The sequence below is a fragment of the Canis aureus genome, chromosome 3, assembly GCF_053574225.1.
Source record: "Canis aureus isolate CA01 chromosome 3, VMU_Caureus_v.1.0, whole genome shotgun sequence".
In the NCBI taxonomy this organism is placed as follows: Eukaryota; Metazoa; Chordata; class Mammalia; order Carnivora; family Canidae; genus Canis; species Canis aureus.
Window position 1 is genome coordinate 24,122,955 of NC_135613.1, and position 18,927 is coordinate 24,141,881.

Here is an 18,927-nt window from a genome sequence, read left to right on the forward strand (position 1 = left end):
AGAGCAAGCAGGGCTGTCCAGAGTCAAGCACCAATCCCCTGCCATGCCCTTGGCAGCCCAGGGCACAAGGAGACTCTCAGAGGGGGATTGTGTGCGGGGAAGGAGGGGTCCACAGGTGAAGCCGTAAGTGGGGTATCCACACTTCTGCCCCAGCCCACAGGGCCCCCACCCACTCCTGTGCCCCTTCCTCAGCCAGGAACACCCCTCCCAGGTGCTCCCGCCCCTCCCCTCTGTGCACCCCCAGCCCTGGGGGCCCAGGTCATCCCTCTGGCATTTGCACCTACTGTGTGCTGGGAAATGAGGCAGATGCCATCTCTGCCCTTGGGGGCTTCCAGACAGATTCGGGGGGGCGGGGGGGCTTTGGTCTTCTTGGGAGTTCTCTGTAGCAGGGCCTCAGATGTGGGCACAATAGGGCACAGGACTGGAGTCTGGGGTTGGGGTGGAGTGAGCCCGGGCTGTGTTTGACAACGGCCATCTGGTGACTTGGGGATGCAGACCCCTGGGGCCCGGCAGGGTCCTCCTGCGCGCCCCTGAGCTCGCAGACCTGGGGCAGCCGGGGACCTGCGGCAGCCCAGTCCCAGGGAACAGCCCAGATCGCCAACAGATGTGGCCGGCGCCCGCCTGGCCAGCAGGTGGCAGCATTGGCCCGGCGCGGTCGCTAAGGCGGCTCAGCCGCGGTCGCCTCAGGCAGGGTGCCACCAGCCACCACAGGCCAACCCCAGGCGTGCGGGCACCCCAGCCTCATCGCCAGGCTCAGAGACCCAGGCTGACTGCACAGCTCCCCCCACACCCACCTCACCCCGACTCCCTGCGAGGCAGGTGATGTGGTGCATCAGGGGTGCCTTCCAGAGGGCCTATGCACGCCTCCCAGAGCGCCCCATCTGATCCTTCTGGACAAAGACAGGGGAGGGTTGGGTCAGGAGCAGCCGGGAACAGACCCCAGACAGGGACATGGCTCCCTGAGGCTCCCAGGAGGTAGCCGCTTCTGCCCTGGGGCTCTAGGAAGCCAGCATGTGCCCGCTCACCCCTTCCCAGCAGGGTCCCTCCAGGGGCTGCCTCAGGCAGGCAGGGTGGGCAGGGGGAGACCATGTGTTAGCTGCAAGGTCACATAAATGACCGTACTGTTCAGTTGCATAAATACTAGGCCCAAAGCTGACCCTAGGGTCCCCTCGGCCCCACCAGCCCAGAGGCAGGTTGGAGAGATGGTTCCTGGGACCAGGTGAGGGCATGCAGGTGCAGGGACTGGATGGGTGAGCACCTGGACTCGCCAGAGCCAGAGGGGGTTGGGGCAGCTGCCTGTGGACTGGCCACCAGAGGGAGGGAAGCTGCTGGTAGAAGCAGGCTGTGGCCTCCTGCCCCAGTCCCGTACAAGGGGAGGCTTCCCACACAACCACAGGCTTCCCACAGCACCCCTGGAGAACACGGCGGGCTTCCTAAACTTCGGGGCCACAGAGAATCCTGTCTCCCAGGAGAGTGTGTGGACAGCCACACTCACGTGGTGGGAAGACACGGGTCTGAAAGGACCCCACAGAGACAGAGAAGCAAAGAGCCTCCAGTGAAAGATGGAACCTTGCAGTCTGGGGCACTCCCCAGGGCTGGAGCTCCTGGAAGCACCCCCACAAGGGGATGGGATTGGGGGACCCCTGGGTATTGCCCCGTCCCCTGTGACTGTGCTGTGTGGGGGCCCCAGGGATCCAGCCCTGAGGCCATGTCCCTGCACCTCATTTCTCCCCATCCAGTGGGTGGGCAGCAGGCAGCTCACGTCCTGGGGAGCAGGAAGCCTGGCCCCTGGGCCAGGGTCCCACCACCATAGGAGTGACAGGCTGAGCAGCTCCCTGCCTGGGCACCTGAGGCCACAGCCCCCTTCCCACCTGGAGCCCCCTGGCAGGGAGGGGGCAGGCAGGGCCTTCCCGAGGCCTAGGGTTTGCTGGGCCCAGGCCTTGGTTTGCTGCTGAGAGACACCCAGCTCATCCCTGGGCCCGTGTGCAGTGCCACAGTGAGTACCAAGAGGCAGCAGGGCCGGGAGGCAGAGGGTGGACCTAAACTATCCCTTCTAGACCTCAGCGCTCTCAGCCATCAGTGGGCACAAGAATCACCAACAGCTCTTCCAGCCCTGACATCCAGGGGCTCCCTCTGAGGACTAAGAGCCAGGGCCTGTTGGACCCTCCCGCCACAGCCATCCCCATGTCACCTTCCCCTCCCTCAGGCCTCTGCCCAAGGCGTCGGCTCCAGAACCCCCTGTGGATCACAGTAGCCTCCCACAGTGCTCCCTCCCCCTCCCTGCTTTATTTATAGCCCATTTCCCCCTGCCAGGAGCCCCAGGGTGCCCTCCTCCTGCTGCCCTGAGCCACGCAGCGCACCATGTACGTGTTGTTCAGGGTCATCCCCATGTTGCCTGGACTCTGCAGTGGGGAGAAGGGAGGAAGGGCGTAGGGCAGGAGGGGAGGCAGGAAGCAGTGCGGAGAGAAGGAGAAGGAAAGGCAGGAGGCCAGTGGGGACTTGAGCGTTTCCTATCTGGTGATGTCACATGACCCCAACTCTCAGGGATTGGGAAATATCCAGATAATATTTCCTGTCTGCGCCCAACACGGCCTTGCTTGGCGGCATGAATGGCCACACGTGGGCAGCTGCATGAAAGGGGGCCTCTCACAAACCCCTGAGCCCCAACCGCAGCCCAGAGCCCTCGTGTCCCAGGATATCTGAGACGCTGGACTCACAGAGGACCACAGGCCCCAGGGCAGGAAAGGCCAGTCCGGTGGGGTCCCGGCCCCGCTCTCCCTGTCCCTCAGACATCCTGGAGGTCAGACAGGGTCCCCAGCTGTGGGCAGACGCCTGAGCCACCCACCACCCTGCCAAGGAGGCGACAGAGGCGGCAGCGCCCCCCCACACCCGCCTGCCGAGGGTGGCCCGGTTGACACCTCACTGTCACCAAAGCTGTCTGGGCTCCTCCCCTGCCCCTCCGGCAGGCGGCCTCCTGATTCCTAACTTAATTTATTTTGACATCCTCGCTGCTGTTTGACCTCCTTACAGAGTCACGTGGCGCTTAAAACTCATTATCCCCCCATTGCAACAGGAAGTTAATTAAACCCTTCACAGAGCCAGTGTTGATGAATGTCAGGACAGGCCAGCCGGCTGCCGGCTGCTCCAGGGCCTGCAGCGACCGGGGCAAGGCGAGGCGGAGCACGGCCAGCAGCGCAGGGTCCCCTCTCTGCCAAGGCACCCACCACCGCCGGCGTCCGTTCTGGAACAGAGTGTGCACACTCCCTGGCCCTATGGAGGCCCAGGCTCTGCCACTCACCTGTTGTGGGCTCTGGGCAAGCGACTTATTTCACTTCTTTGAGCCTCAATTTACTCTTCCAGCAAATGGGAATTCTAACAGTCCCTTCTTCAGAAGGCCATTATGCGCAGGCAACACATTGACCTGTTAGTGCTCGTCACATGTGTGCCAGGCGCCAAGGGTACCCACACCCCGCCACTGGTATAAAGTGATGGAGCTCCAGGTGCCCCAAAAGAGACGCCAGGCCCCACAAGCTGGAGCAGAGACGAGCTGCTCTGATCCACAGGGGGTTCTGGAGCCCACGCCTTGGGCAGCTTGATCTTGTCTGGAGCAGTTGTGGGCTTCCCAGAGGAAGGGCTTCCTGGCAGCAGGAACAGCTTGTGCAAGGGCCCCTGGCCACCGAACCCCTGGACCCATAGGCGAGGAAGTTCAGAGGAGGAGGTAGAGATGGGCAGGGCTGAGCCCAAGACCATTATAAATGGCTCTGGGAAGATCCCACTGGCTTCAGTCTGCAGCGAGGACAGCACTGACCTCGTGGGGTCCAGCAGAGTGGGCAGCAGTGGTGGTGCTAGGAGTGGGGTGATGAGGACAGGGGCTTGGAGCAGGGTGGGGTGGTGGCACTGTATCAGGGTGCGTCTCACAGCTATAAGGAGGTGAAGCCCTGCTCGCGGGGAGGGCAGTGTCTCAGAAAGAAGGCCCCTCGTCCATCCTGGCCTCCATAAACGCTCCGCGGTCTGCTCCGGCCCCAGGCTCCCCCCAGCCTCTGCACCTGCTCTTCCCTTAGCAGAGGATGCCCTTGGCACCACTCTTCCGTGAGCATCCTCTTCCTCCTTCAAGGGCCAACTTAGGTTTCTAGAACATGCTGTGGTTCCCTTGTCACAGCCTGAAAACCAGTGCAGGGCCTGGCTAGTGGGAGCCCCTTCCCCACCCCAGCAACTGCCCAACCTGGGGCAGCCCTCCCAGGGTCTGGGGCAGCACAGAGCACACCCTCAGGCAGCCAGCCCACAGGCCAGAGGACAGAGGTGGACCAGGACAAGAGCCCAGAACTGCAGAGGCATCCAGGCCAGAGGAACCCTGAGGGGTCTCACCCCCACCCCCACTTACATACGAGGAAACCAAGGGCCCCGGAGTGGGTCATACCCTCCAAAGCGGCAGAACCGGGATTTGGACCCACTTTTTCCTGGTCCTAGGTCAGGCTTCAGCACGCAGGCTCTGGAGTTCAGCGGCCTGGGGTCACATCCCAGCATCACCCTGCCTGAGCCTCCGCGTCTTCATCACCCCCATCACAGCCCACTGGGTCCCAGTTCCAGCTCAGCCACTTTCTGCCGGTCCTAACCACCAGAGCACAGCAAAAGGACATCGTGAGAAGATATGAACCAGCCCGAAGGATGGGCTCACAAAGGTGGGGCGCATGGGGATGATGACCACCCTGAGAGCCGGCGCCCCAGTCAAAGCCATGCCAGGAGAGGCCTGGGCCCAGATACCCTGGGCGCCTCCCCAGGTGGCCTCTGGGAAGCTTTGCAACCCCAGCCAGGAGGCAGCTGCCAAAAGCTCAGATCCAGTGAGCAAGGAACAGCCAGGGTGTGGTTGGGCAACCCAGCTCCACATCAGGCACTGCCAACTGTGCACACGGCCTGCACGCAATACTATGTTCTTCACCAGTGGCTTTGGGATGTGAACCCTAGCACTCCTTGCAGACATGCAGGAGCCAGAGGGAATGGGCTCACAGTCGGCTTAACCTGCACACTCTCAGCAACTCCACACCCTGCATCTCCTCTCCCACCTGATCAGGGGCCCCTTCAAAGCTGCACTCAGATGTCACCTTCTCCAGGCAGCCTACCTTGAATTCCTCAGGCAGAGGTGGTGGCTCCTACTCTGGGCTCACATAGCCTGTCCTTTCAGCAGTGTTTCCTGCTCCTTGTTCCTGAGTATCAACAGACCTCCCCCGATGTGTGGCAGCCTGTGCCAGCAAGGTCCTATGGCATTGCCATTAGTCCTAAACAGGCTGCAGTTTCTTCTTCTGGGCCATGGGGTAATAATATCCCCCCAGGGGGCGGACAGAAGGGGCAAAGTACAGAAGGAAACAGCTCCAGAAACAGCTCTGTCCTGGGTCAGGACCTTTTGGCGCCTCAGGGAGGTATGACCCGTGCAGGCATGTGGGGTCCTGTGCTTGGTTTAACGCTCTAATTTGGCTGCCCTGAAATTCTTAGTTTTTAAGCAAGAAGCCCCATGTTTTCCTTCTGCACTAAGACCCCAAAATAGTAGTGGGTCCTAGTCAGCAGTTTCTGCTTCTGGACCACCCCTGCCTCTGCGGCACTGGGAGAGGTGGATGTGTCCTTGGGAAACAAGTAGCCAAAGTGACAGCCATCTTTCCCTGTGGCCTAGACAGGCACCACTGAGAAAGCATGGCTGTCTCTCTTTTGCGCACCCTCTGCATCCCACTCAGCGCAGATCCCCAGCCTTTGCGGCAGCGCCAGCCTGAGTGCCACATACTGTGCATGGAGCCTCACACCCAGCCCTGGTGCCAGCCCACAGCCCCTCCTCTGGGACTCCTTCCACCTCCCAGGTCCTCGTTCTGTAGTAAGGCCCTACTTTGGGAATGACAGCAAGGCTGTCTTCTTTACAAAAGTCTTCTGCTTAGCCCCTAGGCCTCGCTCACCCCCTATTTCTTCTGAATACGAGGCAGAGGGAGCAGGTACCAAATGCAAGTCAAGAATATGAAAATAAAAGAACACTATTCAACCTGGGGGCACAGTTCCTAATGCAGTGTGACGTGAGCTTCAATAGAAAATGGGGGCCTCTGGGAGACCGTGAATATGTCCCCAAAGACAGGAGGGTCAGTGTCCACTTCCAGGATTGGAACAGACGATACTGAGCCTGTTCCAGGCTGGGAGGGGACGCAGGTGTCGGCTCAGCCCCGTGGCGGGGCCTCCTCCTTGGGGTCCAGCAAGGACTCCCTGGGAAGTCACAGCCTGCTGGGGACAGTGCGGGGCTGGGTGGGGGAGGAGTGCTGCAGGGGCAGCAGGGAAAGGCTGCTGGCTTCTGCAGGCTTCCCGACTTCCAGCCAGACCAGAGCCCAAGGGAGGAAGGCCCGAGGTGCCCATTCTCCATGTGGGGATCGCACCCGGGGATGCTGCTTCCACCTGTCTCAGACAGATCCCCACTCGGCCACAGACAACTGCACACCTGAAATCTGGCCCAAGGCACTGTGGGGAGTCGAGGCCCCAGGCTTCCTGACCCGGCCCCACCGCGCTGGTCCTGCAGCTGGAGAGGGCTGTCTGGAGCGCTGGGGTCCTGGGCGGGGCCGAGGGCCTGGGGGCGGAGCCACGGAGGTCAGGGGCGGGGCGCAGGGGTGAGCAGAGCCAGGCGGGGTCAGACTTCGGGGCGGAGCTAGCGCCGAGGGGCGGAGCCAGGGCGGCCCGAAGCGCGGCCCGACGCGGTGCCGCGGGCGGCGGGACAGAGTAGGTGGTTGAATCAGAGCTGGGCCTGAAGACAAAGCTGCGGGACCCAAGGAGGAGCCGAGGAAGCCCGAGGTCTAGCCAGGGCCGGGGGAGGGGCCCAGAGGGGCGGGGCCGGCGCCGAGCGGTCCGGGGGGCGGGGCCAGCGCGGGGCGGGGCCAGTGCGGGGGCGGGGCCGTACTGTAGGGAACCAGGATCCTCCGGGGGCGGGGCCAGCGCGGGGCGGGGCCAGCGCGGGGGCGGGGCCGTACGGTAGGGAACCAGGATCCTGCGGGGCGGGGCCAGCGCGGGGGCGGGGCCGTACGGTAGGGAACCAGGATCCTGCGGGGCGGGGCCAGCGCGGGGGCGGGGCCAGCGCGGGGGCGGGGCCGGAGGCGCGGCGCCGGGGACGCGCAGGCCCCGCCCCCTCCGCGCCGGCCCGCCCGCCCGCCCGCCCGCCGGGAGCGCCCCGGCCGAGGCAGCCCGGTTCTCCGCGCGCTGCCCGCAGGTTCCATTGAGAAAAGCCGAGCGGGTGCGGCGGCGGCGTCTGCGCGGGAGCCGAGGAGCCGGCAGCAGCCCGCCGCCCCCGGCGGTCGGCGCGCCCGCAGCGCAGGGCCTGGCCTCCGGCCTCCGCAGCGGCTCCGGGCCGGGCGCGGCGGGCTGGGGCGCGGGCCGGGGCGCCGCGGAGCCCGGGGGCCGGGGGCATGAGCCGCCCCGCGGCCCCGCCGCGCCCCCGCCGCCCGCCGCCGCCCGCCAGGGGCTAGAGGCGGCCGCCGGGAGGGCGCGCGGCGCCGGAGACATGTCCAGGAGGAAACAGAGCAACCCCCGGCAGATCAAGCGTGAGTCAAACTTTGCCCGCCGGCCGCGACCCCCGGTGCCCCCGCCGGCCCGCCCCCGCACGCTCACCCGCTGGGCTCCGGCGCCCGCGACCTTCACCCCGCGCCGCGCGCCCCCCGCCCCCGCGCTGTGCGCCGAGCGCGCGGGCATCTAACCTCCGCCGGCCCGGCCCCGCGTCTCGGCGCTCGCAACGGGGGTCCGGCCCGCAGGGGGGCCCGCCCGGGGCGGGGGGGCCGGAGCGGGGCGGCTGGGGGTGCGGCCACCTCGCGTCCTGCCCCTCCCCCGCATCCCCGAGATGGTGCGGCGATAAGGCGGCCCCGATCTGGGCTCAGATAAAGTTTAAAATATTCCATTCTGCAAGTCCCATCCTGATAAGATCGCTCTGTCGGGACGGGCTGAAATTGTGATCTTATCTCGCAGCGCGGTTGACTCTCCCAGGCTTTGTATCTAGAGGGAGAAACAGAGACCGGGAGGGAGCGGGGGCACCCGGGCCGCGTGGAAATGCGTGCCCAAGTGGCGGAGCCGGCCCGTGCCCACCGCCTCTCCGGCTGGCCCCAGAACCCGCGTGGCTGGGGTGGGGGCGGGGGCGGGGGCGGCCCCCGGAGCCCCTGCGCTCGGCTCCGACCCCGCGCCCCGACGCCCGGGTCTCACACTCGAGCCTTGCCCGCCTAGGGACAGCCCCCTGGAGGTCCGACCTTACTCCCTGCCCCGGCCAAGGCCGCACGTGCTGCAGGCAGGTAGCCCCCACCCCCCTTATCCCAGGGGCTTCTCCAAACCAGGAAAAGGGGGCTTCTGGGGACCCAGCCCCAGGTCATGATTGCCTCTGCGCTTTTCTCAAGTTTCTCGCCTATTCCGGCCTGCGGGTCACTCCCCAGGGGACTGCGCAGCAGCGGAGTTCAAGCTGCCAGTGCCCCATGATAAAAGCGCCGCTCACTTTGGGCCACTCGGCTGCGCGACGAGCGAGAGAGCGAGCACACAGGAAGCGCCGCTCCCCACCCCACACCAGTAACTTCGCGCCTCTGGGCCACGGCGGAGGTCGAGGTTTCCTCCTCCGGGGGTCGCATCTCCCAGGCCCGCTGGGAGGTGAGAGGGTGCCTCCAGCCCTCTGACCAGCCCCAGGCACCCGGGCACTGCCTCATCTGTCCACACCATCAAGGCCACCGGGATACCATGTGCGCGCGCCTGGGGGGAGTGTCTACCCCCGGTCCTAGCTCGGGGGATGCAAGCATGAATCTGGATTTCCGTAACCCACTCCCCCAATGTGCACGCAGGACCTGTTTTCCGAAAGTCGCCTTCTATCAAGTCAACTTAAGTATTCGAACCACCCACAGGTCCCGATCCGCGCCGGGTCTCTGGTTTCTCTTTCCCCTCCTCCCCGGTGCGCCTCTGCTCGGTCTGTTCTCTGTGCGTGTGTATGTGTTTCAGCGTGATGAGAGATACAGATAGCGCGGGCAGGGAGATCTCAGGCTGGGAACCGATCGACAGCGCCGATAAGGCCTCGAGCAGGGCGAGCGCCGGCCGGGCCGGGTCGGTGGAGCGCTGCGCCTTGGGGACATGGACCGCATGGGGCCCGCGGGCCAGTCCCCGCTGCTGACCCTCTGCGCGGCCAGGATCCAGCCAGGGGCAGGGACGCGGCAGGCGGGCCGGGCACCCTCCCTGCGCCCCCCCCCCCCCGGGCGCCTCCTCCCTCTGGCAGATCTCGGCGCGTTAAGATGCGAGCGCTGATTGTCACCAAGCGGCGGCGGCACCCGCCCGCCCGCCCGCCCGCCCTCTGCCCGCGGCGGTGCGTGCGGCCCTGGCAGCTGCGCGCCCGCCGCGCCGGCCTCACCTGCGACCAGGCCGCGCGGGTGTGGAAGGGAGGGGGCCGGGCGTTTGGGGCCACCGCCCCCCGCGCCCTCACGAAGCCAGGGCGCAGCTGCCCGCGCCTCCGTGCGCCTTTTGTTCCGCGCGGAGATAGATGTGCCGTGCGATAAGGCGCGCAACCGATGGCGGAGGCGATAGGCGCTTCCATTTATTAACTTCAAACGTGGGAGCGGGGGAGGGCGAGGCAGGAGCGCGGCCTTGGCCGGCCAGATGGCCGAGACGATAGGCCCGGCGGGCTGGCGGGGAGCGCGGGGCAGAGCCCTGCCCGGGGACCCCCGGCCCGCCGAGCTTGCCTCCCTCCCGGGTCGATGGGAGCTCAGATAAGCGCGGGGCCGGTCGGCCGGATGGCGATCGCCAGGAGCGATAAGAGGCCTTATCTGTGGCCACCAGGCCCGGCGGGGTTCGAGGCAACAACAGCACGGGGGAGTCAGGGCGGGGAGAGTGGGGCTCGGACCTGGGCCAGGGCGGGGTGGGGGGGGGGCGGGTCTGCGCCCGGTCGTCTCCACGAGTTTTCTTCCCAAACATACTTAATTGCCAAGAAGTTGATCCTCCCCTGCGGGTGGTACAGTCCGTCAAAATGAAAGGAAAGTGGCTTTGCTGGCCCCGAGCTCATGGCCAGGGGAGGGGACACCCTCCGGATTCCTAGTCGATGGTGTGAGATAGCCAGAGGTGGGGCTTGTCACCTCCAGGAGGGAGCGTGTTTCCCCTTGAATGGCGTTGGGGGTGGTGTGTGTTCTGGCAAGTGGGAGGTGTCCCTGCTTGGAGTTCAGCTGAAAAAAATCAAGGTGGTTTCCGTTTCCCAGGCTGGGGGGGTTGGGGGGGGTTGCAGGGGGGAGCCAGGGTGCTGATGGTCTTTCCAAGCAGGTCCCCGAGACCTGCCTCCTTTCGCTCAGCGGGTCTTTATTGAGCACTTGCTGTATGCATGCCCTGGGTCCCAGCCCTGGCTTAGGTGGAGGATTCTAAGTAGAAGTCCAGTTGGGGGCATGTTCCAGAAGAGGGTACCTCCAGCGAGCTCAGTAGTAGGCCTGCCATGGAGGTGCCTCCAGGGTCAATGGGCTGGCCTCAAGTTCCCCCTCTGAAAAATAGGATGATGATTCCCAGCTGTTGTCAGGGGTGTGAAGGGCTCAGAGGCACCAGACGCTAGGGAAGAGACAGATGCCTGTGTGAGGAGGTGAGGAGGGTGGTCCAGGCCTCAGGTTCCCCCTCTGAAACATGCTGACAGGAGTCAGCCGCCAGGTCAAACTGGTGATGCCGTGGGGCCCACTTGGCAGGAGGGGCCCTTCAGGGACATGGGCCTGGATGCCAAGTGGAAACCCAGGCCCGCCAGGTAGGAGGGGGCTTCTCTGCATGCCCTGCCCATCCCCCTCCAGCAGCCACCCGATCTCCTGGAGGGCGTTGTTCACACATTCTCGGAGTTTGATTAAACGAATTATTGGTGGCCACAGGATGACTAATTCACTCCATGCTTCAGACTCAGCCTGCACTGTCGAGCCGCTCAGCACCTGCCTGTGGGGCTGGCGGTACCTTCTGGTGGTGAGGCCAGTTCCAGAGAGCGGGTGAGGCCCAGGAGGGAGAAGGGGTGGTCCGTCCTTGAGTTTTTGGGAACTCTGCACAGAGCCAAGCACATTCTCCTCCCAAGTACGGAAGCCCCCGGGCCACTTGGCAGTGCCTGCATCTCGCCAGGATGGCAGAGGAGTGAGGAAAGAGGGAAATTGGCCACCTGGCCGGTCCTGATGCAGAGCCACCATGGGCAATTCACTTGCCTTCCACGGCCTCAGTTTACCCTCTGTGAAAGATAGGTGTGACCACCTGCCATCCAGGGGTCAGCAGGGACATGAGTCCTCCGCTGACCTTGGCCCCCTCTTCAGAGTCATGGGAGCATGGGGACCCTCCTCTGGTGAGCCAAGGGGACAAAGGGCTGAGAGTCTAGGAGGACCTTGCTCACAGGGCCGCAGCCTGCCCCCGGGCCTATGTGGGCCAGGTGGACACCAGAGCCCAGCTGCGCCCCCTGAGGCTGGCTTCCACCCTGGCTCTAGATAGTCGTTGGTTTTCCTGCACTCCTGGGCCTCAAGAAAGATGAGCAGTTCACTGATGCACTGGACAGTAATAATATTAACAATAGCTAACATAGACATTACTCTGGGCCTTCACATATCAATTTAAAATAGGTCCTGTTCTTATCACCTTTACGTCTGGGGAAACTGAGCACAGGTTGCTTCGGTTTCTCCCCCAGAGAAGTGGGAAAGCAGAGTAGGACCGCAGGTAGCCCAGCCCCGAGCTCCGAAGCAGCCTGCCTGTGGGCATCATCTACCTTCCTCTTGTCCATCTGCCCCCAGGCTTCTCTGGCTTCAGTCTCCACATCTGTGAAATGGGTCTCTGGGAGCGGAGCCACTCTGGGGTCCAGTGCAGCCCTGGCCACGTTTCCCAAGGGCCTCCTTCCTGAGAGGCTGCTGCACAGGGGTGCTCCTTGGGGAGCCTCCTGCCAGCCCTGCCCAGGGGCCTGAGCCCTGGCCGAGCCCTGCCTGCCCAGCCAGCCCCTCCCTGGAGGTCACTGGGAGCCCAGCATGGCACCAGCCCCGCCAGGGATTTAAATGGGTCACTTGGGGAAGAAAGGAGGAGGGAATGTGATGCCATTAATTGTACCCCTTATCTCCTGTTTCTATGCCAACCAGACGTTCCCGGGGCTGGACGGCCCGTGAATAATACTCTCTGCGGCCTATCTGCCATCGACGGGCCTCCTCCTGGGGGCAGCTGCTGCCCGCTGATTGGTATCGCCAAACCTGGGGACCCTGGCTAGGCTCCTGCCCTCCTGGCCAACCGCACCCCTAGAGCTGCTGCAGGGTCCCTGTTCCCATTGCACAGAAGGGGAACCTGAGGCCACAGCCCATGTTTATTCCACTGCTTCCCAAGCCACAGGAGGCCTGGGATGGAAGGGGGTTCCAGAAGTGGACACAGCAACACCTGCAGAGGGAGTCGGCCTCCATGTGTACTTCCTGGAACCCTCAGCTGTGGCAGGAGGAGGCAGATGGCCTGTGGGTGAGGGCTCGGCTGCTGTCCATCTATACTTGTTGTGTTCCTATGAGAAAAGGAGCATGGGGCTAGGGGGTTAGGGGGCTAAGGGGCCAGTGGGAGACAGCTCCCATCAGGCAGGAGCCCCTCACCAGGGCCTGTGTTCCAGCTGAGAGGGGAGGATTTCTCACTGGCTTGTTTTAGTTCCTCTCACCCCAGGGCCTTTGCACAGGCAGCTTAGATCTCTGCTATCTGGGAGTGGGGACTAGGTCTGTTCTGTCCCCACATAGTGGGCTTTCCAGAACTCTGTCACATAAATAACCTAATGGATATGCAGTGTGAAATGGACGTGGGACTATGGGCAAGGTCCACCCAAGTGAGCCTTGGTTTACCCATCTGCAAAATAGGGATGATGGCACTGCTGGCCCTTGAGCACAATCATGAGAATCCAAGGGAAATTCACATCCCACCTCCACTCCCCTCAACTTCCCAGCTGAGTGACCTTGGCGAGTATCTCTGTCCTTCCCAGTCCTGGTTTTCTCATCAGTAGAATGGGTGCTGTGGTATTCAATAAACAGCAGTATTTGGAGCACACCCAGGGTCCCAGCTCGGGTCCAGAGCCTAGGCTGTTTGTTGCTGGAGGACATGTTGCTTCCACCCACCCCTGCTGACCGGGGGCCAGTGGGCGGGTTGGGGACAGAGACTCTTCCCCCTGGGACCCCAGAGCTTCCATCCCCCCATGTCCCCACACAGGGAGCAGAGGCTGAGGCTGCCCTCATATCCAGAGTGGGAGGCCACCGCAGTGGGGGCCACTGCTTGGCCTTGGCCCTGGCCCTGCCACGACCCTGTGGACAAATGACTTCTCTCATCTCAGTTCTCACTTCGGAAACAAGAGCTTAATAACGGCACCTCCTTCCCAGGGTCTTTATATGAGGTCTGTGAGATCCCGAATGCGAACTATAAAGTGCTGTCCCAAGGTCATGTCCTTGGATGTGGCAGCCCTGGGAGCTGCTGGTTGCATTACTAAGATTTTGCCAGAAGCCCAGAGGGCTGGACACTTCACACAGAGTCCTGTCTCTGGCCTTCCCCGTCCTCCTGCCTTCGGGTGTTAGTTTTTGAAGGGCCTTGTGGGCGGGTGCCCTGACTGTACCATACCCCAGGCTGGACCAGGCCGGACGCACACCCCCATCGGTCCTCTTCCTGCCCAAGGATCTTACCTGCCCTTAGCTCATCGGCATTACTGGCTCACCCATCTTCCAGGTAAGACATCCGAGGCCCTAGGGGCTTGTGATGTGCTCAAGGCCACAGGGGAGCTGGGTCTGTGGACCCCAGTGGTGGGCAGGGCCTCTCAGCCCCCCAGGCCACCTGTCCCAGGGCCTCACCAGCCCCTTCCACCCCTCCTCCTTCTCCCTCTTCCAAGGCCCCATGTTTGGGAGAAGGCAGTGTCCCCGCTGGGTCAGGAATGTGACAGCTGACCTTGGGCCAGAGCTGGGTTAGGCAGATAAGCTAGCCCCTCCCCTCCACCCCCTGTCCCTCCTGTCTGCCTCCCCTGGACTAGAGGCTGTGGACTCCCAGGGCCTGGCTTTCCCCAGCTGCAAAAGAGGGGACAGGGTGCCGGTGTACTGCTTCCAGGAGCCCAAGCACAGTCAGAGCTCAGAGCAGCCCTGCTTTCCCCTGGCCCAGGAGCTGCAGAAACCCAGCCACCCACAGCTGATAGCTTCCCACTGCTAAGCGTTTTGCAGGCATCCACCCCTACCCCTCAACCCCCACCCCGGTGATTCTCCAGGAGGCCCTCGAAGGCTGGGCTTCTCAACCTGTTACTCACAGAGAAACGGAGAACCAAAGAGGATGGGTGACTCCACCAGGGTCACAGAGCACATGAGCAGAATATTAATAGGTTTAAGGAGGTGGTCAGCAGAAGGTCTGCCACAGTTTCCAGGCCGGGGGTCCTGTGTCCAAGGCCCCCCAGAACTGGCAGGCACGCTGCTTCCTGGGCAGGACAGGATGGCCACAGTGTGGGCTCTGCACGTGGGTGCCTCTAGGACCTTCCCTGTGGGTGGCCACAGCCAAGGATGGGCCAGAATCATGGGGTTCAGGGTAAAATGTCACCTGCCTCCCCAAGACTCAGGCTTCACCTTTGCAAGACGGGGATGTTGTGGGGATGCCCAGCTGGGCTCTAAGGGTGCCTACGCCTCCTGTAAGTCGCTGAGCTTCAGTTTCCCCCACAAGTGGAACGTTGGTGCTGATGGTGCAGAGTAGGGAGGCGGATAAGACCTGGTGTAGGAGGTGCAGCCTGGCCCCGGGGTTGGGGTGCCATCGGGGTTGCCTGGCAGGATTAAAGTGGACAGAGGGTCATTTCTCTGCTCCTCAGTCCTTGGGCCTCCTTCCTGCCACTTTTCCCTGGTGTCTGACTCAAGCTGTCCAGCTGTCCCGGTCTGCCCTGCTTGCCCCTATCACAGCATCCTGCCAGTTTCCCTTTTCTCTTTCAAGCTCCACCCTGCAAATTAGACCCAGGGAGCAGGAGGGGAGGAGGGCCAGGACCAGGGGGTCACAGCTCCATCCTGCAGTGGGCCTTCTGCTGGGGACAGGGCCTCACAGGCTGTGGCAGTTCAGTCCGGGGCTCTACTGGATCCTCAGCCCCATGGTGGGCTTGGGGGACCACTTGGGCATCAGGTGCTTGGACGCTTGAGACGAAAGAGAAGGTGTCTGCTCAGGGCCTCAGGCGGCCGCGGGACTTCACATGGCTCCGCCAATCCTGACCCAGCTTGTCTGGGGCCCTGGCTCACCCAGCCATCAACCCCAGCTGTCAACCTTGGGCTTGCCAGGCACTGTCATCCATAAGCACCACCTGAACACTTACTATGTGCCTGCTGTGTACCTGGGACCTGCAGACACTTGCTCCAGCCACTTTGAGGGATGCTCAGTGATTAGTCCAGTGCATGGGGGGGAGACTGAGGCTTGGTTGGTTTAAAGGTCAGATGCAGGTCTATAGCCCTGGCTCCCCACCCTGGGGAGGGGAGGGGGATGGCCACAGGGCTGGTTTCCAGGGGTAGAGCTCTCCTGGCTCCCTGCTGGCCTGGTAACATCCATGCTCAAGTCCAGGAAACCGAGGCCTTCCTGTGGTTCCAGGCAGTGTCCTGCTGTGGTCACCAGGCTATTTCTCACTGGCTATATGACCTTGGGCGAGTCCCTTCCCTGCTCCGGGCTCCGGTGTCTGCTGCCCTGCCCTCCAGCTGCAAGAGAGAGACCAGAGCCCCAGCAGATGGGGTCCATACCGGGACAGTGCCTGGAGCCCTCAGAGTCTGAGGGGGGACTCACATCGGTGGGCAGCCTGTGGGGGAGACTCTTGCTCCACACTCAGACACTTGGCCACAAAATCCTCAGGGGGCTGGAATGCGTGGATTGGGGTCCCTTTCTTTGAATGAACAGAAATGTTCTTTATAGGCCGTGGGTGCCCTCCCCAGGGGTGTCCCATGCAGGCAGCCCCAAGGTGGTGGGAAGCCCTTTAACCTTTGAGGGGTGCATTGAGTGTACCCCAGGCTGCCAAGGGGCTATGAAGCCAGCCTCAGGTCAGGGCCTGCAGGGCAGAGCCCACCAGGATGTCCCCACCCTACTCTGTTTGTTACTGACATTTCCTGCTCCTGGGCTTAGGGCCTGGAAGAGGCCTCAGGACGGAGCCACAGGTAGGAGTCATGGTGTTCCCATCCCATCCCCACCTGCCGTGCCCTCATACCACACTCTTCAATTCATGGGCCTGGCACAGCTTGGGAGGGCCTGGGACCCCTGGGACCCTGAGCTGACTTCCTGCCTCAGTTTCCCCTCCTGTGCAACACGCCCATGTCCAGCTCTGCCAAATCCAAACATGTTCCCGGAAAAGAGGGATTCTTGATGTTCACTGTGGTAGTCTTGCTGGTCAGGGGGCACCCGGGCCCTCAGGGGCCCCACCCAGGCCAGCTGTCCCCCTCCCTCGGCTTTGCCAGCTGAAGCCCAGTCCGCCCGGAACTGTCTGCCGGCCGGGGCCTCTGGCGGGCGCAGGTTTCAGCTCCTGTGATAACTCGGAAAGTTGAACTGGCCCCATTACTGCGCTGAGATGGTTGGCGAGATACGGCCTTGATAATGGGGGAGATACGGTGTCTCCGTGGCCAATAGCCCAGCCTCTCCACCCATTAACATTCCCTACCAGCGATCCGTTCCTGCGGCCTATCTCCTCCGTTTCCACTCCTCCCGCAGATAAGAATGGAAATTCTGACTTCATAGCTCACTGATTAAAGTGTCTGGATTTCTTGATAATACACAGATAAATTATGTTTTTGAAAAAGAAGGTAGGGAGGAGGGTGGGGATGGTGGGGGCCCTGGAGGGGAGCCCTTGGCCGTCTCTGCCAGCCTGTCCTGGCCCCCGGGGCCAGCCATGAACCTCTGCGCGCCCCGCCTGCACCTCCCAGGCCTCCACACGGAGGCAGCAACTGGGGGCCCAGCAAGGAGGGGACAGCTCGGGCCTCCCCTAGAAACACAGCAGCAGGAGGAGGATGCGTGTTGGGGGGAACAGTGCCTCTGGCCTAAGGGGTGAGGCTCTGGGTGGAAGGGAGGATTCAAGGCACCGCACTACAGCTGGGCGTCCGTACCAGCCGTCCGTACCGTGCCGTGACCCTGGGCACGTCTGCCGCACTTCCAGCCCTCAGATTGGCCCCAGCTGTCCAGAAGATGCGGCACCCCAAGGCCAGGATCCCCACTGTCTGCTGGCACCTAGAGCAGTACCTGGGCACACAGTACGTGCCTGGAAATGTTGAGCAGTGGGGTGGGCTCCCGCTCCCTGCCTTCCCCAGCCCGCCAGCCTGGCTGCCACTTGTGACGGTCGACACCCAGATGGGACTACGGTGCCATCTCCGCGTCTGTCTGGATAAAGCCGCCTCCTTCAGCTGATCCGAGATCCTGCGGTGATGGTGGTGCGATTAGCAGCGATTAGGGCCATGCGTGTGGCTAATCCTCCTGCTGAGGGACAGGTATAGCGGCCTGTGGGCGCCAGGCTCCACAGGGCTACGCCCACCCCCAGCAGTGCCAGAGTGGACACTGGGGCCTCGGGGGTCATCACACCCCCTGGGCAGTGCCTGGGGCCCCTTGGAGGAACTGCCTGGGGCTCCCAGCAGGCACAGCACCCATGGCCATTGTTCCCCCTTTCTGTGTTAAATTTTTTAAACAACTCTCAAGAAAGGAGATTTCTCTGTGATCCCCAGAGACAGGAGGCCTGAGTGGGCAGTCAGCAACATTTCTGAGATGTTCTAGGACTGCACAGTCCTAACAATCCTACTGGTGGCCATTGTTAGCTGGTAGCTCCCTTCCCTGAGCACTTTCTGTATGCCAGGCTTGGGCTTAAACTGTGTGACTCTGTAGAGTCCCAGCAGCACTAGAAAGACTGCCTCTGACTTCATTTCTTCTCAGAAGAGGACTCGAGGCTCAGAGAGGTTGAGCAACTCATCCAAGGTCACACAGCACAGAAGGGAGCAGTAAAGACTGACCTAAAGGCCTAGTCAAGGTCTAGGTCTCCATCAGAGCTGGTGGTTCTGGGGTGTTTATAGCCATTGCCCCTCCCCTCCCCTAAGAGGTCTGCTCCCTCCATTTAGGGGAGAAAGGCCCAAGCACAGAGAGGGTGAGTAAGTACCTGGGAGCACACAGCCCTGTCTAAGATCAGGAGATGATGGGGTGCCTCTACTGCTTCTCTCTGGGGGTCATTTCATCTGTCCCCAGAAAATAGGTCCCTTTGGTGATAAAACTGGTTTCTTTCTGTCTTTTGGGTTTTGTTTTGTTTCAATATTCTAAAGGAAGTCAGCTATTTCCAGTAAAATGGGTGCATGTGTGGGGGAGGAGGACAAGCATAGTATGGGGTGACCAGGGTTCAAAGCCTGCCCCTTGGGGTGGGTAGCCTGGGCTAGAGACTTAATGTCTCCGGACCCCAGCTCCTTCACCTGTGCTCTGGGCACAATCATAATTCTGACCAGAGACAAAGGCAGGAGAAAAGGGGGAAAGCGTCCTGGGCTCGTGTGTTTTAGGGGCTGTGTTCTCCAGGGACTTGGCAGGGGTTGGGGTCTCCAGGGCTGGGACTGCCTCCCCAAGCCCTCCCTGCCAGCTGCACTGCCTCTGTGAACCCCCCCGGCAGCCTTCTTCCTGGCCTGATTTTGGAAATAGCTCTAGGGTACAGAGGTGTGGGGCCTGTGTCACACAGCGCTGTGGGTGGTTCTGGAACACGTGTCCTGTGGCCTTGGGAGCCAGAGGAATACAGAGGGAATGTGGGGGTCCAGCCTGCCCCTGCACCTCTGGCTCACAGCCATATTCCTGTTTTGCAGCTCAGTTTCTACATCTGTAAAATGGGGCTGAAGATGCTCAGTCCTGCCCTAGAGGCCTGGGGCTGGGGGGGGGGGTCTCTCTGTCCTGTCCCACCGGTCCCAAGAGGGCTCACAGGGCTTCCCAGAGAGAGGGGCCCAGCCTCCCAGTCTCTCAGCCACTAGCCCC

At 62.5% G+C, this 18,927-nt stretch overlaps 1 protein-coding gene across 3 annotated transcripts in view; it reads left to right on the top strand.

Moving 5' to 3' along the window:
• Positions 1–6,685: 6,685 nt before the first annotated feature.
• The window catches only part of ZFPM1 (zinc finger protein, FOG family member 1), a 69,412-nt gene continuing 57,170 nt past the window's right edge, over positions 6,686–18,927 (top strand). Inside the window, exon 1 of one of the 3 annotated variants that reach the window (XM_077891108.1) lies at positions 6,686–6,810. Coding sequence is in view for 1 of the 3 variants with exons in the window: in XM_077891104.1 (XP_077747230.1) it covers positions 7,514–7,553 (40 nt within the window). In the remaining 2 variants the exon portion in view is untranslated. Of the gene's footprint in view, positions 6,811–7,421; positions 7,554–13,530; positions 13,684–18,927 lie in introns of those variants that run through there. The other 2 variants (XM_077891104.1, XM_077891106.1) reach the window with 2 other exon arrangements.